The 26397-nt window shown below is 30.6% G+C and overlaps 1 protein-coding gene across 2 annotated transcripts in view; it reads left to right on the top strand.

The window, feature by feature from the left end:
* Window positions 1–236: 236 nt before the first annotated feature.
* LOC143241019 (uncharacterized) overlaps window positions 237–26397 on the top strand; it is a 34640-nt gene continuing 8479 nt past the window's right edge. Inside the window, exons 1-5 of one of the 2 annotated variants that reach the window (XM_076484431.1) lie at window positions 237–483; window positions 5976–7039; window positions 8001–8115; window positions 20893–22842; window positions 24763–24795. In XM_076484431.1, coding sequence (XP_076340546.1) covers window positions 6584–7039; window positions 8001–8115; window positions 20893–22842; window positions 24763–24795 — 2554 coding nt within the window. In that variant the 5' untranslated portion in view covers window positions 237–483; window positions 5976–6583. Of the gene's footprint in view, window positions 484–5975; window positions 7040–8000; window positions 8116–13382; window positions 13605–20892; window positions 22843–24762; window positions 24796–26397 lie in introns of those variants that run through there. The other variant, XM_076484433.1, reaches the window with a different exon arrangement.

The raw sequence follows: 26397 nt of genomic DNA, 5'->3' as shown, positions 1-26397 counted from the left end.
CTTTCTAATTGTGTGAATGTTTATTTGGATAGTTAATTGTGTCCGAAATAATCATGAAATAATAAACGAAAGTTTAAGTAGCATTTTCAAAATAAGAAATTGCAATATATTCATTATTTGAAGTTTGATTTTTGCAATCGGTTAAGAATTGTGATGGGAATAAACATTTATTTATGCAATAATGTGAAGAACTACGCTACATTATATATATTATATAATCATGTGGGTTCTGATAGTTTGGTGTTAAAAAACTGTGATGTGCAGTCAAAATGAGTGTTGCATAGACGATGTTTCGGTATCATGCTTTTCACAATCACGTGCTTTCAAGGTGGCAATATATTGTGAATGACACAGAGAAGATAATACGTATCTGAAGGTTCCCGACTTATAATTTAGATTTCATTGACAGATACAGTAATAATGATAAGTTAATGATCGGTATAGATTGTGTTCGCGATGTGGATGGTTCGAAATTGTATTACAGTAAGCTAAGCAAGTTTTATTTTTTTTGTATTTAATAAGTTAGTAATCTCAACCTTGTTATTTTTTTTTGCAACAGGTGAAATTATTCAGTAGTTAAAGTAAAATAATTATATTCATGCGAAACTTCATTTTTTTGTTTACATTTAGGAACAAAGAAGATAATGATACTGATAGAATGATAAAATTGGCTTTTACCCAAAATTAAATCACAATTGTTATTGTTAATGGCGATAAAACGTGGAAAGTGTAGTTATTACAAGAATCGGAACGTGTTGAAATAGATACATAAAAAATTTGTGATATTTAAGAAACCCGGAAAAACATAAAACTTTTAATGTCTTTTACTTAAATATGTGACAATAAATTGACTGGTAAAAACGTGCTTATAAGACTGTTCATTTTAGTGGAAGTAAAGAAGAATGTAATAATATGTCAAAGTTATATCTGTTATATCCATTAACAGTGAACCCTTCCGCCCAGTACCAGAGTTTATCAAGCCAACTGGGATATTTAACAGACATAGAAGTGGTTAAAATTTTGCAGTGTTTTATTACCTTTTTGCATTACAACAGAGTTTAAAATAGGAAATCGTCAATGCTGGCTAAAACGATAATCATAAAAAGAAGTTACTGTTTGTTGTATTGGGTTATGTATAATGTGCATTTCACTTTTTTGTATAAACTAACATTGTACAACAACTTGTTCTGAAACGTTGTAAAATAGTTTTGCTGCTGATTTTTTCTTCAAAAGTAGACAAACAAGTGTAAAAAGTTAAGAAAATATTGGAAATTGTGATAAAGAGTTGCTTACTGAGTATGCTATTGAAGATACTTCTCACATTAATCAATGAAAGAAAATTCAAAAATTTCTAAATTAAAATTTAACTGTGATTTACTTGTAGGTAAATTCCTTCTCTTTTCTTTTCAGGTCAAGTTTGTTTTTGTTTTAAACATATCTCAAACTAGTTATACTTTTTATGAAGAATTTTGATTCCAGAAAAAACAGTACTTTTTACAGGTTTTTTATCAGTCCCATGTGTAACAAGTTCATTATTTATTACAAATCAGCAAATAGCCCAATGTGGCTTTACTATAAGAAAAACACATTTATTACAGATATTTTCAATTCTTGTTTAACAGTTTTCTTGCATGTTGTTTGTCAAATAGTTTTTGAATGTAGGCATATATGTATATTAACAATGAATTTATCTATTAAAAATAACTTTCATATTGTGAAGTTTAAAAACGAAGGTATTCACTTTTGTGAAGGTATCTTGAATACCTCTTATTATTTTATTACCAATATATTTGCTTTTCTTTCTACACTTTTTTTTTTTTTCAGACATTCAAAGTATTTCTTAAAGCCTTTGAGAGAAACAAAAATTCATTACAATGGAATTAATTAATATTGTAATAGTAGAAATGCTCAAGTTTGTGAAGCAGTGAAGCCTTCTAGGCTTTAGACTTAAGAAATGCAATTAAACATATCTTACTGCAGATTTTGTACCTTCTAAATATTATTAACTTGCTTATTGTCATGGGTCTACATGTTTGTCTTTAGACCACAATAAGGATATAAAATTATAAATGTTGCAAATTTTGAAAGTAAATGCATGAATAATTAATATATTTTAAAGCCTGAGAACATAACAATTTTTGAAATACTCCAAGGAACTTTCTTAAAAAGTTCATATTGATATGACAATAGATAAGTAAGAAATAAGTAGTTATACAACATCATATGTTTGCCTGATTATCTAAAAATAAATCTAGCACTGAAAGAGCTGTTTGTCTGTAAATGTAGTGAAAGAATTAATCAGTTCTTTGTGGATTTTGAATTAGAACTGTTTTAAATTAGCATTCGAGTCTTTATCTGCAATGAGTCATTAATCAAATATGGTAAATCGCTTTCTCAGCAGTTCTATTTATAAAGTATATTAATTTGTAGATAAATTATAATGTATTTTTTTAATCTGTTTGTGAAGTTTAGAATTTTCTTAATTGGAGTTAGTTAAATAAATAGTTGGCTACTAAAGGCATGAAGATAATCAGGGATAACTATCATAAATTAAAAGAAGTTAATACTGAAAGATATTGTAAGCTGAAAGGCTTACAGAACTATAGAAAAGGAATGAGAAAATCCAAAAGAGCTTATGAGAAACAGCTGACTGGTTATGTTAAAACTAACCGTATAAAAGTAAAATGTTATAGTGAAAATTAAGTCTTTAAAGGATGGTGAAGGTGGTACAGCTTTTAAGAGTGTAAAATGGTTGAGCTTTTAAATGTTCTGTTCTTACAAAAGATGTAATCAATATTCCTGTCCTTGAACATGTTGCAACTAGAGGAACTGACCTGAATTATATAGAAAGATTCAGAAATTAAATATAAAGCACTATATTTACACACTTTTTTTTTTTCTCACAGGATTTTAGAAAAGGCCAAATGTAATTCTAGGTAACAACCTGGAGCCCAGATAGGTGTTCCTAGTTTGAATGAATAATGTCTATAGCATATTCAACTTTGTTTTCTTAGTATTTTTTTTATGATTCCCCTTTTTAAGTTCTTAAGAAAAGGTAAATATAAAAATGGAAATTTAACTAGAATCACAGGTTTGATTTAAAAATGATAACCTGATCAGTAGAATTATTAAAACAACTGAACTTGAAATAATGGTGATTAATTCACTCAGACCCTCAAAGCAATGCTATTTCATTAGTTGTAGAATCAGGAATTAAAGTATTTATAGATATATTGATTACAAATAACTAATTAGTTTCTTGCTTGGAATATTGTAAACAGCTTAGAGTTTTCTTATCTAAGAAAGGCTATTGACTTATTAGAAAGGGTTCAGAGAAGAACTACTAGGATGATTTCTAATATGAAGAGGTTATTCCACAGAGATAGTTTAAGATCTCTTGCTTATCTTGAGGAAAGAAAGGTACAAGGTGATCCTGTTAATGTTTATAAAATTATGTGGTTATTCTACAGTATAAAGATGTCTAACTGTGTGGTGTAGTTTAATGATGATAAGGTGAGAGGGATAGTTCAGGATTTGGAAGAAAAGCTATGCTCTAGTTAAGATAATTTTTATTATTGACTTGCAGACTAAGTTACATTTGGAAGTAGTGGAGGTCAGACCTTTAAAATATTTTAAGATTGGAATCAGTGAGTTTTTGAAAATGAAAAGGTGGGTTTAATTGCTTACCTTTATCAAGATTATACAAGCAAAAAGAGCATTTAAGAACCAAATAGTCTTTTGGTATTCATATGTTATGTTACATTTGTTTGCACAGAATAGTTATATAGTATATAATTGGATTATTTCAGAAGTATTTATTGTGATATTTTGTACTGAAAACTTGACAATTAAGGTTAATAATATTGTGAAAAACTTGCAGTGTATCTGAAGAAAAACACCTAACAAATTAACACATTTTAACAACTGTACCTATCCAAATATATTTTTGTACATGATAGAAAGGTTTGGCTGAATTAAAAAAAAGTTATATTAAATATTTTGATACATAAAATTGTTAAAGTTTGAATACTGTGGAACTTTCATATTTAATTATATAGTCTACCATTATGGCACTTGTAATAATTTCAATTATTATTCAGGATTTCTATAAAAATCCTGTATTCTTATATCAAGTGAATATTGCCATACATTTAGCCATATAGATTAAGCTTTCCAAACTTTTAAAATTTTTATGTCAGTTACTGATAGTTCCAGTACACAGTAAATTAGCTAAACTGTTAGGTTGCATTTAGAACCATCATAAAAGTATTTTAGTTTGGGGTACTGCTAGTTTTGGTCATTACAAAACACATGTTCCGTTTGATTAACAATTCTGTTGATTAATAAATGATTAAGGTACCATACTTGTGATAAAAAAAAAGATGTATGTTTTTGTGTTTTTATATAATAAATTTGTGACTTGTTACTGTGTCCAGCGTGACAAATACATCAGTAAAGTTTATGTAAAGGTTATTTTATCTAGGAATTCTGAATTTCTGTTTTTCATTTTCCCTTAACTTGTATGTTATATTGGAAAGGTGGTGGTATATTTATATGAACTTTTTAAGGATAATTTGTATTCTCATTGCATTTTTAAAGTATTTTTTGGAAGGAAAAACATTGAGATACTTTTTTTGCTTTTTTAAGCATATGTGTGTATGGGAAGTACTTTTCAAAATAGTGTAAACAATTTTTGTTTGTCTGAAAATCTATTTAGGTAGTAAAGGAAAAAACAGGTTACTTGTTTTACAAACTACTTTGATGTAATTAACTTACTTGATATGGGTTGTTGATTTGCTTTAGGTAAAAAGAAAAGAAATGTAACTGGTATGTAACAGTGAGTCATATCAAGTGCATGTACATAAATTACAGACAGATCATACTAAAATAGTGACATTCTCCATCCATGATTCAGAACCTGCATGGTAAAATATTTAGGTTCTCATTCTACAGGATAGCTAATCTTCAAGAAATTGTTAATTTGTAATGGAGTTGTAGACCATAATATGCACAGTTTATATGTAATATATTAGGACCCATAGTATAGGTCCATACAACTCGTGTTTGTGAGTATGCTTGTTACTTTAATGTCAACAAAAAAGTTTGATAGTAGCATAGGAAAAAAAAAGTTTTAAATTGACATTGTCTATTTAATGTAGAAGAATAGGATGTTTGCTTGATATAGTTGGTGCAACTTTTTAAAGAACTGGTTCACTTTGTCTTTATTTTGAAAATATTTTTTTTAATAATCTTGTACAACATTTTGTAAACAATAAATGATCAAAACAAGGACCTTTTTAAAATATGTTTTAATATTTAAAATGCAGGTTTTATTTTTGTAATATGGGTATAAGGAGGCATTGTTTCACTGGTGTAATTTTTTGTTTTTGTTTTGTTCATTTGAGTTTAGGGTTAAGCCTATATCCACATAATAAACCAACAATGAAATTTAGTCCTTGGAAAACTCCTTATAATTCAGCAAATATTCAAGAAGTGTGCTATAAGTATATTTTATATTTCCAAATTAACCATAATCATTAAATTGGGGGGAATGTTGTTACAAAGTAAAATACCTTATCTTTTTTCATTAAAAAGTGGTATGACAAACAGTTAAAAGTGAATTGCTATTACAAATTGCACTGTACATCATGATGGTTCATCATTTAAATTTATTGTTAAATATTTGTTACATTTAGTTTGTTGTAATTGCGTACATAAAGTTACTGAAAACTATTTTGATAAAAGCTTATTGTAATGATTAATGTGCAGGCCATAGAAGTTGAACTTAATTTGGTCTATATGGATGACATAATTATGCCAAACAATTTTTCTGTAGCAATACAAAATCCTTTGTAGAAATAAGTACCAGCAATATGCCTGTTGCATTTGCTTATACACATGCATATATGTAAAAGTACAAACATGGAAGAAAAGGTATATGAAGAGTGTTCTCAAAAATTGTCTATTTTCTCCAGAATTCAAAAAAAGAAAACGATGAAGCTTTGGCTGGTTTACCAGAAGGTGAACTTCAGAAACTTCTTGAAGAAGCTCTAATGTTTAATAGACCCAGCTGTGAAGATAGCTACTTGCTGCAAAAACTGAAAGAAGAGCATGTAGAGTTATGTGAGGATGTTAGACTACATTCAACATCACTTAATCCAGAAGTATCAAGTAGCAGCTTTGACACTTTCTCAGGCTGATGTTAGTGGAGAAATTTACAAGAGAAGAGATGTTTGTGTATGTTCTTCCATGACCCCAGTACTTGTAGGAATACTATTAGAAATGGTGACCCTTGAAAACAAAACTGAATTTTTGGCAAGGAACAAAGAAGACTAACACATTTGTGTCAAGGTCAAAGCAGCATAAATTAGTCTTTTATAGACTTGACCTTTACAAAAACTTCAGATTCTTGTGTTATGATGCAACCATTAGGAAAGGGTAAGGTGAACAATGATTTAGAGATCTGAACACATCAGTTTTCTCTCACTCTCCTTCAGAAGCCAATTTTCATAAAGATGATGCTTTTCAAATAACTGGGACAAATGTATTATCTTTTGAAATTATTTCTTCTAGTTTAGATCCAATGCATATTATGATCATTATATTAAAAGATCAGTTCAGTGCTACAGGTTTAAATAAAAACTCTGTGCATGTTTCTTCTCAGCTGAGTGACCTTGTTAGTAATGAACTTGTGGATTTTTCAAAACTTTTAGATAGTACATATTTAGGTGTCAAACATAATCCTTGTGATCAAAATTCATTCACTTACACACAGCAAAAGATGGATACAACCACAAATCTTATCAGTCCTTCAGAGTATATGCAAGATCTTAAAACTAGTTATAATTGTCCAGCAGAATTTGAAATGAAAAAAATGGAAAAAACTAAACATAGGGAGGAAGCAGTAGATGAAACATCAATCGTTAAAAGATTTTTGTCAGTGTACAATAATCACTACAATGGATATACAAGTGATGGTGATAAAGATATTCAGCCTGATAAAGTGAAAGTCAGTGAAAATGCAGCATTGCTTTCTGAGGTAATGTAAAAACATTCAGTATACTTTTTGTCATATATAATAAAATGTTTTTAAATGGTTAGTTTAGAATTTGTGCTAGTGTCATAAAAATCTATTTTAAAAGTATATTGTGCACAGAATAAAAGAATGTAAATATTTGGTTTTTTAATGCAAAAACTAAACTAATAGTACCTGTCCAGTTCAGATTCTATATCAATATTTGCAGATTTTTTTCTGTAGTGAAAAAACTATGTTTAAAGATTTGTTAGAGTTATTGATGCAAGTAAACTAATGTCTTGGAAGGATGTATGATGTGAAGCACAAAGTGTCATAATCTTTTTTTTTTTTTTTAATTGCAGTCATTATGTTTTCTGACTGTGGTTTTTAAACATGGTACTTTCAAAGATATGTATTTTTGGTTAGGATTGTTTTCTGTTGGACGATATCTTAATGTGCAACATGTGAACTTATACCCATGTATTTGATATCGCTGTATTTATCTACCAAGTTTTTGATGTCTTTTTCTTAGTATTATTTAAGTGTAAGGTGAAAAGAAAGTGAATATATATATGAATATATATTCACTTTATATATATAAATATAAATAAACATTTGTCATGTACTTTCACTGAAATTGTGTGGACATTAAACTGTATTTGATAACTATGAACAATTTTCACCAAAACAAAAGTATTTGGAAAGTAGCTCAAAGTAGTTATTTTAGATGATGGACATAAACACTATAGCAAATTAAAAGAATGTGCCAGTGTGAATAGGTAGTGGTTTTTTATCAAAAGTAAACTAGCTTACCAGTTAAAACCTAAACATGTATGATTATTTTGTTATTATAATGTAGTATATTGTTTTTGAAATGAATGTTAATTAATGTTTACGTGTAGGGCAACTGGCTAATTTTTTTTATTTTTTTTCTCTCTCTTCCTTGAGAATATGCTTTGTATTCTGAATAGTATATCACACACAGGTATTTGAGCCTGATGCAGAGAACTCTCTTGGTAGACAAATCCGATTTGAAACAGTCAATGTTCAACCCCAGATTAGGAATTTGAGGTTGAGACATATATGTTCTAAGCTAAATGGTAAGTATTTTTCTATTTATTCATGTTTAACTAAGTGAAGTAAATTTGTTAAATGAAATAGTTTGCATCATAGGGTACAAGAATATTTTCCCTTTTCATTAGTAATTTGCCTTATGGCTACTGGTGAATGATGGTATAATGGATGAAAATATGTTGTTGTATAGTTAATGTGATATGTCACAACTATGAAAACAAATTAAAACATAAAAAATTATCAAAGAAGTTGGCCTATTGATTAATAATATTAACAAAACTACAAATTGTGCCTTTTTAAAGTTTTTAATCAACTTACATTTTAATATTACTAAAATTATATTTGTCTTTTCCTTGATTTGTTTATTCCATTCACATAAAAACAGTCGTGCACGAGTACTGTGATACTTTCCTTGAACAGTGTCTTGTGATATCAAACCTTGACCTGAATCATTTTCCTTATTAACATAACAGAAAACAAAGTATGTGCAGTGAATGTACAACACAAAAATAAGTTTATTCAATAAGTAACATTTGATTTAAGATGAAAAAAAGAGATTTACATGTTTGTGCAAAAAATATGAAAAATTGTAACTTGAACCATTTGATGATACTTTTTTTTTTTATATATAACTCATCACAGAAATAAAATTACCATGTTCTAGACACTATATGTATTTTAGGTATTAAACCACCAAAGGAACATGCTGTAATTTTAATAATATTCTTGGCTGTTTAATACTTGATTGTTTTAAATCAAAACTTCACATAAATTAAGCAAATGAAAATGACAAGTATAGCTCATGACTCATGAGTATATGTATATGTGTAAAGTATTTGTTTGTTTTATTATGAAATCATAAATAATGATAATTTCATAATAACAGAAATGTTGTATATTTGACATAATGGCTTATTTTCTACTGATAATTGTTCTTTTCACATAAAAACTCAAAATCTTCATGTGAAGGTACTTAAAATGACACTTTTCCAATGTTGATATACGTGTCTGTCGCCTGCTTCCAAACTGGTAATTTTATCATTAACTTCTACACATCACATGAATACATTCTGTGCAGACTTGACATTGGTTGGTAAATTTGAGTTATGTAATTTAGAATATAGTATTGTAGGCCTATATAGTTAGATCATTAACTATATACACCCTAATACATTATATATTTAACCTTACACACAAAAGAAATATATGTAAATTAGAATGTCATGTGAAAAAACAAACAAAAGGCCTCACCCATTTTACTATTCTGCCAGTATATAAAGTTCGTGTTTTAGTTTCCTTCCTACCCTGCACCACTGAGAGCTGTTACTTCTCGAAGTTGGTGTGACATTTACTTCACATACCACAAGCCTTGAATGAACTCCCACATAACAAGTGTCTGTGTATTTATACAGAAACTTGTAATGTGTCTGTATATAGCACCAATCTTTGCTGTACCACCCAACCTCAATGTGTAGTAATCTCGGTGACTACTAGCATATCATCATAGGCTGATTCTTTTTTAAGCATTGCATGTGTTTGTGTGTTTTGTTTTATTGAGTTTCTAGTTCACCTTTCTGAACTGCCTTTTATTTTTTTAAGTGGTGTTATTTTTATCATTGTTGCACTTTTGTTCCATCTATTTGGTTAAAACTTCACTTTCTATAGCCACCAAATTTTCTTTTGTGCTACTTCAAACAGTGATTGCAAATACAAAAAATAATCTCTCCATGGAGCTGATGTTTGATAGTTATCCTTCTTTGCTCAATTAGATGAGCAAATGCTTTGCATGTGACAGGTTTCAGAATCCAATCTGTGCTGAGATTCTATGATTATCATGGAAGTGTTAAGTTACTATAATCTGGATATCAGGTGGTTGGTTTTTTTTTTTTGCTTACTTCTCCAATTCAGATCCCTCATTCTGTTTCATAACTTGGGTGAAGCCTTCCTTGCCTATAGACAGTTTTGGCAAGCATTTCTACATCTATTATTATTTTTGTTTTGTTTCACTCCTATCTCAAATCATAAACAGGTACCACCTTTTTTTGTTTGGTGCACACATATTGCATGTACATGACTTTCTATCTTATTTTACCCATATGTTATATCTCTTGAGCTGTTTTACATTGTGGGCCTCCTTTAGTTCTGTATTCACATTGATCATTGTCTTCCTTGATCTCCTCATTTCATTATTTTTTTAAATTTTTTTTTTACTGTAGCTCGAAGTTGTGACCTTTCTCCTTTTATCTGCTTGGGGCACTCCTCTTTATTTTTTTTATCTATTCATCTTGATTTTATTCCTTTGCAAAATCTTCAACCTTCTTCTACTCATTGTGTCTCTTCATTGTAATCACACTTGTTTTGAAGGAGCCACCCTTTTTTGCTTCTGTATCATCTTTTACTGTCTCTATTTTGATTTAGTTTTTCTGTTCCTTGGATCTCCTTGGTATTGATTCTTTCAATTTTCTGCCTTTCTTTCTCCTCTCTCCTTGACCCTAGTCTTGTCTCTTTTCTCACTACACTAATTTTTAGGGGGGTACTTAATTCCTTGGCTTCTTGGTTTGGAGTTGTTTACCAATAATCTTTCTTCAAATTCCTGGTTTTCTGACTTATTAAACAATGGATGCCTCTGTTGGTTACCTGATCTCCTTTCCTGATTCTCATCATATTACTTTTGATTTCTGTTCTTCTTTCCACTGAGTAAGTCATCAAGACCCTTGGAGTTGACTCTTCCTTGAAGCTGATTCTTGACAGTGAAATCTGTGATGCCTACTTCTTTCTATTGCACATCTATAATTATTTTCACTAGCAACTGGGTTGTAAAACCTATTTCTTCAAATCTGTCCCTGTGTTTTTATATACCACTTCATCTTACTCTTCATTCTCTTTCCTTCACTCCTCTGTTTTTCTGATGTATTTGTTGGATTTTTGTTTTTAGGGGGTGAGGTGGGTCTTCTTTGGGGCTGGCTTAACTATCTGCCTTGCAGCTTCGTGCCATAGTGATCTTACTATTGAATGATTTTCACGCTTTTTCACTTTTTCCATTTTCTTCACTCTGTATTAGTCCACTTCAGTGGGCTCTATAGGGTTTGTTGCATGTGTCTGCTCTTATCCTCTCTATTCATCTTTTTAATACCTGTCCATTGTGGTAGCTTGATCATGCCAATAGGATTCAGGGTATTTCACTCTATTCTTTATCCCTGTGATCTATATCTTTACAGTGATGGTTTCCTTTCCTGTTGGGAGAGCAGTTCTCAACATCTCTACTATTTCCAGGGTCTGGTATCTGAAGAGAGTGATCTGTGCTTACAGACAATCTGTTGATGCTTCCTTTTTGGGGGGCTGGCCAAAATCTGACATCTTTATGGTTATTTCTTAAATCAACTTCCAGGAAGGTACCTACTTTTGGGGTCTATGCTGTAACTAGTATATTGATGTAGCCCTTCCTGTTTTGATGAATGTTAGTTACTGAGTAGGGTTATCCACACTTTTTGCCTATTGCCTGATTCTGTTCTCTTCTGTATGACCATTTTATCTTTTTACAAACTAGTGGTTATCTTTGTTTAGACATTTGCAGGAACAGTTGATTTTTTTTTCCTGATTACTGTTTTCTTCTAAATATTTGTATTATGTAGGAGGGTGAGCACTTGTATTTATCTCATTTTTCTTCTTTGTTATTCTAATTTTATTCCTAATTGTGTTTAGTATCTTCTAAAGGTTGTCCATTGCTGTTCTATCCAGACTACCCCTCCTTTGTGGATGCTGCCACTGCCTTTTATTTTGATTGCTTGGTTTTGCCAGTCTGTCTATTTAGCATATTGTGTTTAGGGTGAGTTGGAGCAACTGCTTGTTAATGACACCTCCTTTCAAATTAGACATACCACATCCTTTCCTTCCTTTCAATGCTAGTGGATGATGCCACACTAAAATCTTTTTTTCTTTCTAATTTTATGATTAGTCAGAATTGGTATTATCATTTTCGTATAGCATCTATTGGAAACTACCTCAAATGCGGTTACTTAAGATATTAATAAACATAGTCACTGGCTCTTGCTGAAATAAAGAGCTGAGACCTACTTTTGCTAAAATCCACATGTATGCATATATTGCTGAACTAATTAACTTTTTATAAAGAACAGGATACGAAGGCCATGGATATCATTAAAACAAAATGTTAGGTTTGGTAAAGCAAGTCTTTATTTGTACTTAGGACAGAATTGGTCTGTCCTTGTTGCTTCTATATTCATACTTACCAGTACACAGCTTTTTTTTTATTGTAAACACTACTAGTCCAATGCATGTATGGTATAAATCCCTTGACTATGGTATGGCGGAAATATTTTTTATGGCTAATATGAACTTTCTTGTTTTGAGCTAAATACTATTTTTTTTTCCAGCCACCTTCTCATCCATGTAGAAGTACAGTATATATTTGAAATATATACATCTGTAGTTTTAATTTTAAAAAAATTAAAGTATTTTTTTTGTATGGATATATCTCTGCCCATTCCCCATGTGTCTGTGTATGTGGTGCATGTTGAGTTAAATACTATAAAATATGTATATATTTAATGGAAATTATTGGCTGGTAAAGGGTTTAGATAAGAAGAAAAGTGAAGAAGACTGGGTATGTGACCATTTGATAGATTAGTTACTCACCTACCTAGAAGTAATCAAATACTAAAGTATTTCATTGACTTCGTCTTAATCTTAAAACTGCAAAAGTAAACTGTCTTCAGAGATTTTTTAAGATTTGTACTTGTCAACTCCTGACTAACATAATTATTGTGTTATTCTAAAATATACTTTTAGAATTTTACCTAAAATACTAAAAATGATTGTTAGAGGCTATTTTTAATATCAAGTATGAATTTAAGTTTACAAATTACGATCTGATGAATTTATAGAGATGAGTTTATTGGTTTCACAGTCATTGTTAACTAGAAATAGTAATTTTTAAGTACTTCTTGGGCAGATTTGTTCTGTAAAGTTCTAAACTTTATTTAATATTCTCTAGTTACATATTTTATAAGGTAGAACAAACAGTTTGTAAATGTTTTGTGGAGTCCCAGTAAAGGTTGTTAGAAAGTATATTTAGTCAAACCTAAAATATGACCTGAATGTAAGAAAATATCCATTTGTTCAAGTTCAAGATTAAATAATTGGAGGCCAGTAGAACTTTGTGGCTGATACTGAAGATAACAATCATTGTACTGTTGTTATTGATAATTGTCCTTTCAGTTCATGTTACCAAGATAATAACACTCCCCTCTAACCATGTGACCTTCAGACACTGACAGTATGAAGTAAGACTTTCAGTGTTTCACATCCAGTTAGAATGTTTTAGTTTTAAGTGATTTTTATTTGTAGAAGAAAGATTCAGCAATTCAGTTCTTATCTATCTTTATATAATACATTTGTTGTTCTTTCCTCAAAAGTTAAGTTATGTTTTGTAAAATGGGCTACAACATAAGTAAAGTGTGGAATTATTATTGTTATGGACTTTTACCTCAACAAGGTAATCCTTTATTGTGTGTTTTATATATCAAATATCTGTTCTTGTTGATGTGTTGTTTTACAGAGAGCTTTTGGTATCATCTCACTTCTGCATAGCTTAGATATTTTCTTTGTAATTATAATTTTATAAATATTCATATTCCAATTAAGACATTGTTTAGCAGAACTCTTTTATACAATATGTGTGATATAGATTTTCTAAACACAAAGAAAGTAACTTAACAACAAAAAAGTAAGGTGGGTCACAATTTTTGTTTGTATGTATATATTTAGTTTTTAAATGTATACACCTAGTTCTTTATAGTTGGTAAGCTGACAATACATATGTTTGCATATATATTGTATGATGTACTATATACCACTTGTTTTCATTAAAAGAAAATTAGACATTTTAAATTGCAAGAATTTAGAATTGGGAAGGTGACTTGAATATAATTTATTTCACATAATCCTTAATACTCTTCACAAAAGTATAGGTTATTTTTCTATTAGACTTTCATGGTACATTCTTTTAAGCCTTTTTTGCCACTATTTTTAATTCATTTTTTTATGCATCTTGTAAATTTTAGTTGTAGAATTTTGCTGCTTTAAGACCCCTTTCAATTAGAAGGAGGTATTAATTGTTATGCAAATATTCAGTAACACATCCATCCAACTGATACTGCTTAATCCTAGAATTAAGGACAGACTGTATATGAAATCTGTTAGTTTTTTATAAATTTGTTTAAACTATTTGCACCAAGTTGCTTTGATTCATCACTTTATTGTTACAGAAACCCTGATAACATGAGTCAGGCAAAAGATTAACAATATCAATGTTGTAATTAGTCCCACTACTTACTTCTTGAGACCTCTGTATATTTTTATGAAAAATTATTGATGTAATCTAACTTTTTTTTTTATCAGTTCTTTATACTATAACAGGTGAACATAAAATTATTTAGTATGTAGATCCAGTCAGCAAGAACAATATAAAAGTTGACAGTATAAAAGTAATTTTGTCTAGCTATCTATTTTATGCTTCTTTGGTGTATGATTTTTGCTACATATTCATTACCTGTAATTTGTTTATTTTATAAAATGTGAATTCATCATTGATTCTTGGTTTACTTTTCCTTTCATTGACTACGGTCATCATGCACCTGATTGAGCAGTCTTAAACGGCAGGTAATTGGTACAAATTAGTCAAAATAAGATTAACATTTTTATGCAATAAATGCATTGATATACTTTTAGATCTCCATAAAATGTTAAGTATTTTTACACACCACATAAACTACTGGAAGGATATTAGGCTTCATGTGGTATCTAGTATGGATGGTATTGCTTGATGTGCCCCACTAAGCACATGTGGATTAATGTGGTGTGGGCTGTTTGCTTAGTTTCATGTGTAGATTTTTCTCCTCTAGACTTTTCTTGAAAAGTATCTTAGTATGAGGATTATCTACTTCATAACTTTTCAGGAAAAGTTTGTTTCTATCAGGCTAATTGTGAAGTAAAGTTTACTGTGATGTCAGTAAAAAATTTTTTTATGCTTATGATGAACTTTGTGATTATTTCATGCCAGGCAACAGTAGTTACATTGCACAGGAGTTGTTGGCAGGCAAAACGAGTCTTAGGCCCACCTGCCCAGTGTAATCCACCATAGCTAAAACTCTCCCTGTGCCTCATTCAGAATTTCATGTTGTAATCCTGTTCACAGTGTTAGTGTATCAGCCTTATGTGATATTCATGTTTTCTTTCCAACTTCTCAGCATACAGTTGTTCAGTCAGAACCCTCAACATATGTGGGAGCTGGAATAGAACAATTATTACACAATCGTGTTGCTAGATATCTTCATTGAGCTTGCTGTATCTTTTACACCTCCCCTTTTACATAAAAAATAGTTCACATTCTTACACTTTTTTATTACTCATTTTCAGTTTTACATCATTTCTTTACTTTTACTGCTGTCCTTGTTTTCCACATGCACAGTTTTTCTAGAGACTTTTCACATTCTCACTTCCATTATTGCTTTAAAATTGCTCAGGTTGTTGGATAAATATTTCTTGGAGGACACTTTCATACTACATCTGAATATTTCTTTGCCTTTGAGGGAGAGTTTGCCTTTTAACTGTAAATTAAAAGTGGCAAACAAATGTGTTTAGTTAAAATAAACTTATGGATATTGTGAACAAGTTGTGTAATAGTGCCATTGTCAATCTGGAATCATAACCAACAAATACTGATTTATTCCAATGTTGTTATTGAGAGAGTTGTTTAGTTGATAAGTTTTTAGTACGTAGTGTGCTTATTAAGCTATTTGTGAATATTCTAAGTAAAGTAAATAAGAAATGAGTGATATATTCTAATTTTATCCTGTTTGTATTATCAGACACATTAGGAACTTAAATAAACTTATTTCACTAATTTAATTTACTTTTTACAATTTGGAGACAAAAGTAGTTTTTGCAGATTAAAATAAGCACACATAATTATTTGTTAGTTTTTATACAATAGCAATAAAAACTGTATAATTGAACTTGTACAAATTGAAAAATAGTTCAGTTAACTTTGCATATCCATTAGATTTGTCAGAATAACCATATTTAACATTAATGACAGCTTTGCTCTTTGGTAGTATTTTATCAGTTTACTAAAAAGTCTAAGTTAAGCTGTATGAATACATTCAAACAGTAAGTTTTGTTGCAGTTGGGCATGTTTGTTGATTTTTATTCCATACTAGTTCAGTTTATTATAAATCTTATGATGGCCAAACCATACTTTGGAAGTAACCTTATTATATGTTTTATTGTAACCCTGATATAGCTTAGATGTATATATGAATCATTTTACCTATTGAAAAATGAACACTAGGCCAAAAGATAGGTACAGAATCACATGTACAGTAAGCAAAGAGAATTACTACAGTATTTAAAAAGAAATGCTGCATCCTCTAGTAATAGACTTAATGGCCTAGTGTTCATGACCTAGCTGTAGAAATTATCCAGGTTATTTTCTCTGTTATTAAGGGATATTAAGTTGGATCTTGATTACTTTAAGAAATATAAGGTTTAGGTGGAAGCAGTTGTGACTGCATTTGTGTGTTTTTCATTGAATAATTTCAGTACACGTGCATTGATTAAACTTGATTTTCATCTCATCTTAAGTTAAAAATATTGAGTGGCATGTTTATGGATGGCTTAGATGTTTGTTTCTTAACAGACATTTGTTGCTCAGATACCAAACTGTGTTGGAAGTGTTTGAGGACTTTTCATTTAGTTTGATAATTTTAAAAGTTGAACTAATTGTCATATCTACATGGTAATTGGCCAGACACATAAAGGGGTTAATGATAGCACTTTTGTACTTTTTTGTTGAAATGAACAAGTATAACTGTAAACCACAATCCTTAGCTACCATTTTCAGCTAACTTCATATTTTATAACCATTTCTAATTAATTAACTGTACACTTAGCAACTGTTTCCAGTTAACTTGCACATGTAATAGCTGTTTCCACATAATCTCAAAGTTGACAACAGTTGCCAATTAACCACACACTCAGCAACTGTTTCCACCAAACTGAAAACCTAGCAGTCATTTTTAGTTAATCTCATATTTACAACTCATTTCAAGTTAACCACACATGTAGCAAATTCTTTCACCTAATAGCATACTTAGCAAAAGCTTCCAAGTAACTTCAAAGTTAATAACTGTTTTCAGTTAAGTTTACATTTAGAGAGAGCTCTAGTAAACCACACACTTGGCAACCATCTTCAATTAACACGTACACTTAGCAAACATTTTCAGGTAGCCTCAATGTTAAAAACCATTTCTTCTTTACCACACACTTGGCTGATGTTTCCAGTAAACTAAAATAAGCAATTGGTTTTTATTGTTGTTGTTTTTGTTAATTAATCAAATAGTTAACAACTGTTCAGGTAACCACACACCTAGCAACAAGCTTTAGTTAATCACACTATCAAGTACTGTATCCAGTGAACCAGTTACTTAGCAATCATTTCCTGGTAACCATATGAAGCAACCATTTTCAGCTAATGCACTTAACAAAAACCACCCATTTTGATCACCTTTTTGCTTTGAAGTTTTATATTAAAAAGCAAAATAAAAAAATCATAACTTATACGTAACCAAAGAGAAAACAGAGAAAATCTCGGGCTTTCACAAGATAACACTGTGTAACAAATTTTGTTCCTGGATAGTATGTGTTATTTCTTAATTGCTTATGTTGTAGAAGTACAGAAAATGGCCATTATTCCCTTCAAACTTTCCTTTGGGACCTGGATAATGAAGTTGAGAAATTAATCTATTTTCTATGTAAAACCAGGCAAATTTGCACATTTTCATTTACATAAAGTCTGAATAAAACAACATAAGAATCAAGAGTTACATGTATTTATACTGAAGTATTACAAAAATGTTTAGAAGTGAATAGCTTTTTGAGATTTGCAGCTATAATGTAAATCACTTTCACGTATCAGCCCCCAAATATAGTCTCCCATCATGTTTTTGTTATACGCTCCTTGGTAGCAATGTTCCAAGTCCAGTATATCTTTGTGGAAACACTTGCCTTGCTCCTCTGAGTATGCTCTCATATTCTTCTTGAATTTATGAAGATGAATGTCAAGGATATGGACTTTCAGGGACATCCTGCAGCCCATTTTGCTGTAGTTCTTCACCAGAGCCTCAACCAGTTCTACATAATTTTTGGCCTCGTGATTGCCCAAGAAGCCCCCAACCACTGCAACAAAGCTGCTCCAAACTTTTTTTCCTACCTACTGACCTTCTTGGGGAATTCTGTGCACTCCAGAATCATTTTTAGTTGTGGTACAACGAAGACACCAGCTTTGACCTTTGCCTAAGACAGCTTAGGGAAGAAGTCTCGAAGGTACTTGAAGGCTGCAGACTCCTTATCAAGAGTTGTGACAAATTGTTTCATAAGACCCAATTTTATGTGCAATGGTGGGAAAAACACTTGACATTGTACCTCCCCACAGAGATCTCTGTCTATTGTGCTTCCTGTTGTAGTGGGCTGTGGTGTCCCTGCTGCCCCAGAGGCAAAGATAACAGGAAAACTTGGTAAAGCCTCCTGGAGACCAATCAGGAATGCCACCATTTTGAATTCTCCAATAACCTCCCAGCCATACTCATCATACTTCAAGGCTTATAGCAAGTTCTTGATGCTGTTGTATTCCTCTTTGAGGTGCACCAAATTTTAAAAGGTCTAAGATTTGTAGAATATAAAATATTACTATTCAAGCAAGCAAAAATTGTTTGTCTTACCTTCTAGTTTTTTTTTGCAGTGTTCGCAGGTAAAATTAAGTGCCCAGGGTTTGTCTTGATTCCTGACAGGCATGCCGAAATATGCCTTGTAGGCTTCACATGTTTTAGCAGATGCTGTCAGAGTACTTTTTTGCTCTTGTATTGATAAATTGGCCACATACATAGCAGAATGAGTGCAGCTTCTTGATGCCATCTCTGATAAAATCAGATAAGTCTTTGCATTCACTTAGGCAGCTAGAACTAAACTGAAGTGATCAGTGGTGAGCCCCTATGTGTGTGTTATATATTACTATGGAAAGTTCTAGAAAATTCTAAAAGGTTCTTAAATTCTTCTAAGTTCTACAACATTCTAGAAAGTTCTAAATTTTTTTTGTAAATTCAAGAAAATTTTCTGTCACCTACTCAGCACTGAATCTACCTGGAATGTTGTGAAATATGGGTAAATTTGAAAATGTCATTATCCACGTCACAAAAGCAAAGTTTGTAAGAGAAAAATAGGTCTTTTCCATCTACTTCAGATATAAGCAATTGGGGAAAAAACACTTTTTGCCCAGGAACAAGAAAAAGTAAAAATTTTGTGACAGTGTTATTGATGCATGTAGAAGGAAATGTATTACAATATTCTTAGACAATTTTTAAAAAGGCATTTGATTTGTAAGTTCATAGCTTTTCTTAATATAGAAATACTTCATTTAGATTGCATTTCTTTTCAAATTGTTATCAAGCTTTTTTTTTTTTTTACAATATTATTCAAACATCACTCTGTGTGTGTGTGTGTGAGTAATAAATATCATTCTTTTATAATGACAAATTAGTTTTCAGAGAGTAAGTTTTTATAAAACAGTGTAGAGAGCTAATACAATTTTGTATTAGTTATATTATTTTTGGTCTATTCTATAAACAATCCATATCAGAGGAGAGAATAGATTGTTACCCTGTTTATCTTGCTCATATATAGACGTATAGTTGCAGTAATTCCCATCTAACAATGTAGCTGAATATCACCTTCAGTAACAATCTTAAACCTTCCAGTATTTTAATGTGCCAAATTTTGTTAAAATACTCACTGTAGAAAAAGGATTTAAAAAATAATATAGAAATAATGGGTGATATGTTATGGTGACAACCATCTGGATATCCTGCTTCTATGTTTGTTTGGTCAGTTTCTTAAGTGTATTGATCAAAAGTCACTGAAGGTTTAGTAAATAACTGAGAAGGAAACTACGGTTTTAAAGTTATTCTTGCATAAATATTTTACTTTCCATGGAATCAGCTTCAAGTTATCAATGTACCCAGTTAAAGTCCATATTATATGTTAATAAGGTACTGCATTAGCATTGAATGTACCATTACAGCTATTGAAATTAGTGCAAGGCTATTCTTTGGCATTTTATCCATGTTATTTATGGGATAGAAGTTTAACCCCCTCTTGTTTTAATATGATTGAAAAATCATCATTCATAAAAAGAAAGAGCTGTTGTTTTCATCAAATTTGATCTGTAAGACTTGACAGGTGTAAGTATAACTAGTTAAGTTTGATTCCAGTTCTTCTTACTGACTTACTATGTTAGCATCACAGTAAAATATGAAATATCTTAGTGGAGATGACATGTAACGGAACAAAGTTGTCAGTTTTAAGTTACAAAGTATCATTTGTTTATGTGTATCATAGCTGATCTTAGTTTAAACTCCAAAAACGATTTTAGTTGGTAATCTTTACTATGTTCTTGTGTGTGTCATACAGAAAAATCTTGGGCTGGTTAAAAGTTCTTTCTTTTCTTTTGAATGTCTTTTTTTTTCTCAGTATATTTTCCTGTTATTGTATTTGTTAGAAACTCATGAATTGTGATATGCCCAATATGTTAAGAGATTGCATACATGAAACTAACTTCTATTTAATTTATGGGTAATAAAGGTTAAAATAGTAGGTAACTTTATTTTAAAGATTTCAATGAAATATCATTCTCTAATATGTTGAAGTAATGAGACTTTATTTCATTTTAGAGAAGATGAGTTTTTCACCTTTAGAGCTCAGCAGAAGTAGTAAGACAGTGTTTTCTACTGAAGCACATGATTTACAAAATGATCGAACAAACAGGAAAGGTAAACGTCTTCGAAGGAGCACGGACACTCAGTCTATTGTGTTTGCTAAGGATATTGCTGGGCACAGGTGGGATGAAGACATTGACTCCCTGTTAGCTTTTATTAACTCTTCAGACCAAAACTTAGAGAGAGTAGCAGCTGAAAGTATCAACTCCTTAGAAAATGTAGACTTGTTACCAAAATCATCAGTTCATAAAGTTCAAGATACGAAAAAGTACAAAGTGTTATCCAAAGAGGGTAAAAATGGGCCTAACTGTAAGCCTAAAATTAACTGTGAAAAGAGTAGTGAGGATCACAGGACTTGTGTGTCTTCTGGAAATGAGAACTTGTCAGATAGTATTGGTAGAATACAGGATGAAGCCTCAAGAAAATCTAAAACTTGTGGAACTTCATTTGGTAACTTTAATTTAGAAAAAGTACCAAAGTCTAAAAGTGTAGACAATACTTCATCATTTATTCCAGGAAGTATTTTTGAGTCTGAACATCAAGGTGGAATAAAGACTGGTATGATGGATTCTAATATAATTACTAGTAATAGTAATGAAGCAGTGCTTATTCACAATAATATTCAATCTGATTTTGTTGAAGATTTTTATTCAATTACAGAAGCAGTTTATGATTATGTGGAAGAGACAGAGTTCAAAGTTGTAATGAAAAAGAAGAAACATAAGAACAAGCATTTACCTAAAAAATCTTGTGATGTTTCTCAAAAGTGTAGTTGCACAAGTGAAATTAAAAAACAGTATCCTGATAAACTTGCAAAACAAGCTTCTTGTAATGATTTGGTCTTAAAACTACCTATTCAACCCAGAGGAAGACAAGATGGCTCTCATCAAAAGTCATTCAGTAGTGTTCCTCCTTCAGAACATTCTTCATCAGAAAACTCTGATCTTGATAGTGTACATTCTCTACCTGTATGGGGCTCTGGTCCACCACCTACTTTTAGTTACCCTCAAACAACACATTCTTCCTTCTCTTGTACTCCACGGGCCTCTTATGCAGATATTGTTTGTAAGTCAGTAAATCCTTCTGAATCAAAATCAAGGCTTTATGGTAGCTTAACTGATAGAGACATTAAAAGTGGGGTTTCTCAACCATCCCTACAGAAAAAGTTTGGTGTGGATTCTAAGCTTTTTGAGAATGGTCATTGTTTAATTCCTAACAACCAACCTCATACTATTACAGAAGAAGGTTGTATCTCTTCTGGCATTGCATGCAGTAAAGCAAACTTGCATAGTAAATATTCAGATTTGTATAATTCTGGAATCAGTGAAACAGGTCTAATCACAAATAATGGGAATTCACATGTATTGGAAGGTAACCCAAACTTATGCAATCACCCCACCACTGACGAATCTGTAACAAGTAATTCTACAATAGGAAATGAATTGGTAATATCCAACCAACCAGAAACCTTGTACCGTGAACAAGAAAAGGTGGCAGCAAATATCCCAGGACAGCAGACAAAGAACAGGTCAGAATGCCCTCCTGTGATTATAATGGACAACTATATTCCTAAAGGCTGTGTATGTGATATATCATTTGGTTTTGAAGTAAATGAACAACTACTCTGTACGACTCTTGGTAATAACTATAGTAAAGTTACAAAAAGATTAAACTCTGATCTTCGGATACCTTCTGCAGTATGTACAGCAATTCCTGACAATGTTGTTGGTAGCTTGTCTTTTTCTTCCATTATACCTCCGGACAGCAGTGTGAACGATGAATTATGTGAAGACTTAAAATGTAATAAAGTGGTTACTCATTTGGATCATTCAATAAAATGGCAAGATTCCACATTGGATGTTGACACGTTTAACTACAATCAAATCGTAAATTTTTTTGGATCCAGTAAGTACACATACAGATGAATTAAACTTAGTTGTCTTTAATTCTGATTGAATGTTTTTTTGCAGTCTGTAGGTTTATCTTGTAAAGTACTGACTGAAAAAATTGAAACCAATTTATCAGTAATATTTGTTATTGTTTTGTATATTAGCTTTTTTATGCTTCATATCGTATTTTCTTTCTGTTTGTGTATAAGACACGGTTCACCTTCTTTAATAGGAAACGTTGCTAATCTAACTATAAAACTTAAAATTCAATGTGGTAACTTTTTTGTGAAAAATGTTTAAATTTGAATATTTTTAAACTTTCAGTGCTTTAGTTCAAGTGTCACCATTTAAAACAAAAAGGATTCTTTGAAATATGTGAATTTAGCCCATGTGGAAATATACATGCTTATACAAAAAATATATTTAAAGGCTGATTTTTCTTTTTTATAGACAAAAAAAACTACTTGTCATCAATATAATTATGGTTATTGAACATTTCATAAAGATTTGCACTGTGAGGCATATTTCCAATTAAACCTTGCATGTTATTTTTAGTCCTCTGGTTTGTCGATTATGACTTTAAAAATCGTTTAATTTTTTTTTTTTAAGTTAGCCTAATCCATTAATATCGATATTGTATAGATTTCTATTTTGCCATTTTTATCCAGAATAAAACCAGTGTGTTAAACTTGAGATAGTGTTTGGTGATATACTTGTTTTGTTTCATTCTCTTATTATTTTGTAATGCATATATGCTCCTGTGCAGTGATTTATTCTGTAAGCCAAATACAAGTGATTTCCATGTTTCTTGGCAAATTTGGAGAGAGCTGTTTAAGAGTTCTTTAAAATTTTCAGAATGATTAGCTCTAACCCACTGTAATGTATTTGCATTTAATGCCATTCTGTTGATTGGCCAGATCTGATGACATTCGTACAGCTTGCCTTCTTTGTTTGTCAGTATCAATTTTTTTAGCCTTCTCAGTGAAAGGATGGTCAAGTTTTACAATCATATTCAAAATAAATATATTTTTAGCACTGGTTTAAAACTGGATTTGTTTGAGAGACTTATGAAAAGTACGACAAACTGATTGAGATAAAATTATTTGTGAAGAGTGCTTGTCATACAGGTGAGACATTTGTCAATCAGTTGAAGAAATTAAGCATATTGTCAGAAATAGCTACTTATTAAGAGTGAAATAATATAAAAACTGTATAATTACGTGTCACTTTTCACTGCTATAAAAGTACATGTAACGCACATCTTCTGTGATCTTTAGACATCTTAAGAAGCAATATATCTAATGGGTGTGGTTGAAGCTCTGCTTTTATACAGGCATTTGGATTTTTGTTGATTATGAACCTGTGTTTTGATTAGTACTGGTAAATAGGACATAATGTTTTATATTTCAATTAATAATTGAAAAGTTAAGAATTAATATTTCATAGCCAATCAGCTGAATTCAGCAGCAGGGTTTGAAAAATTACATGTTTATGACACTATTATTAATGATGTCAAATATTGAACTTGCATTTTTTTTCACTGCTTACTTTGTTATTGAAGAATATTTTTATTACTGTCTGGTATGAATGTTTTTAAGTTAAAAAAATCAGTATCCTTGGAAATGCTGGATATTAAATGCCTTGCAATTGTTATAATTTTTTTAGAGTCCAAGAAGTTTCATAAGTTGTTTCTTAAAAATAATAATTTTGATTATGCACTGAATAAATTTTAATTATATTAGCAATTTTTGGGGATTAATATAACATGGGCAATACTCAATATAGATTCATTTCATTTTCAAAGTTATTTTGTGAACTTTGAACATGATTGATAAAGTTGTGGGTTATTTGCACCAGATGTGTTATTATATAAGCTTAATCCTACAATAAAATATAGAAGAACCAAACTTATGTGCACTCTTTTTCTTTTTTCCAGCTTGGAAAAAAGCACTTAATGATTATCAACAAGGTAAGAGTTGTGAGACCAATTTATTTCTTATATTTTAGTGTAGAATAATTTTTAGCATGGATACATGCAAAAGATCTGTTCATTTATGACTTGAGAACTGACTGTAATGATTTTTCACTCTACTTGTGACAACAGAAAAAAATTCTGTGAAGAAGAAAGTATGCACATGAATACATAAAGACCCTGTTAATAACTCAGTCTAACACTTGCATACTTTTAGAATTCTAAAATTTTGTATCAAAGGAAGATAATTTAAAATGAAAAACAGAGCAAGTGATGCTTATAAATGTGTGCAGTTATCATTAATCCAAACTGGTTGGGTAGCTTGAAGTTTGGGTAAAAATATAGTTGCAACTGTTATTTTAAAATAGAAGATAAATTATTTTGATGTAAAGGTACTACAGAAATATATTTCTAATACAGTAACATGCTATACAAAGCAGTTTTATTGATTTCTGGCAATGTTATAGTGCAGTAGAAAATAACTAAATTTTATCTATTATTATTATTATGTTTTAGCACTGCTTGCAGCTTTTTCAAAAATTAAAAAGCATAAATTTAATGAATTAACTTTAGTTCCCTGAAGTTTAATTCTCATTGCTGTTGCAGTTATAAATAAGAGAAGTTTAATCAAAAAGGTGTGAAAGACATAGATACTTTACAGTTTAAACCTTTACCATGATGTCACTGTGTGAACATTTTATGAAAATGTCTAGCTTCTTGTACCATTGATCCTTTGTAGCAAGAAAGACAGGATTTTTTTTAATGTTCAGTAGCTGTTTTTGGAGAAAATAGATTAGTGAAGCTCTGTTACTTTTTTGGTGACAAATACATGATATTTGTAAGAAGTTCGTAGTTAATAATAGGAGGTTATACCATTCCTATGCTCTTTTTTTTTATCTTAGTTTGTGTAAGTTTACATGTTTGTAGGTGTAATTATTACAAAGATTTGATGCTGTTTAAGTGGATGGTTTAACTTGTTACTTTATTTGAATATAAATTTCAAAATGCTTTTCAGCTAGATTTGAAGGAAGTGTTGTGTATGTCAGGATTTTCACACTCCACTTTTAAAAGATTTTATTGTTCCCTTGCAATAAAAACTCCAGAGCTGTCAGATACATTTTGCCATATTTATCAACTACCTATAGCTGGAAGAATTTTTTTAATACTCTAGCACATACTGAAGCAGAAGAGAACATGTGGGTAATGAGTATACAAAATGATATAAATAGGCACGAAGGCAATGCCATGCATGGGGACACAGCTGCCAAGAATGTTTTTTTTAAAAAAAAACGTTGATTCAAGATTAACAATTAAAGTAATAAAATTCAGTTTAATATTCTTTAGAAGAGTTTATAGTTTACTTAAATTTGTTATTTATCCTTGCTTTTATTGAACAAATTTGGAATAATTCAGTGAGGTTTGATATTGTTGTGATTCCTGTGAACTCTTAAGGTTACTTGAAAGGTCAGTCATTTAAACATAAAGCTCATACATCATGAGGTATATTCCAGAATATTTGTCATAATTCCAAAAGTTTTTGTATGTTGTTATTGACATTTCACTTATAGATCACGATTCATATTTTTTTAAACGTGATAA

This window comes from Tachypleus tridentatus, chromosome 13 (assembly GCF_004210375.1).
Source record: "Tachypleus tridentatus isolate NWPU-2018 chromosome 13, ASM421037v1, whole genome shotgun sequence".
Lineage (NCBI taxonomy): Eukaryota > Metazoa > Arthropoda > Merostomata > Xiphosura > Limulidae > Tachypleus > Tachypleus tridentatus.
The sequence above is the reverse complement of the archived record's forward strand: the minus strand, read 5'-3'. Positions and strand labels throughout refer to the sequence as shown.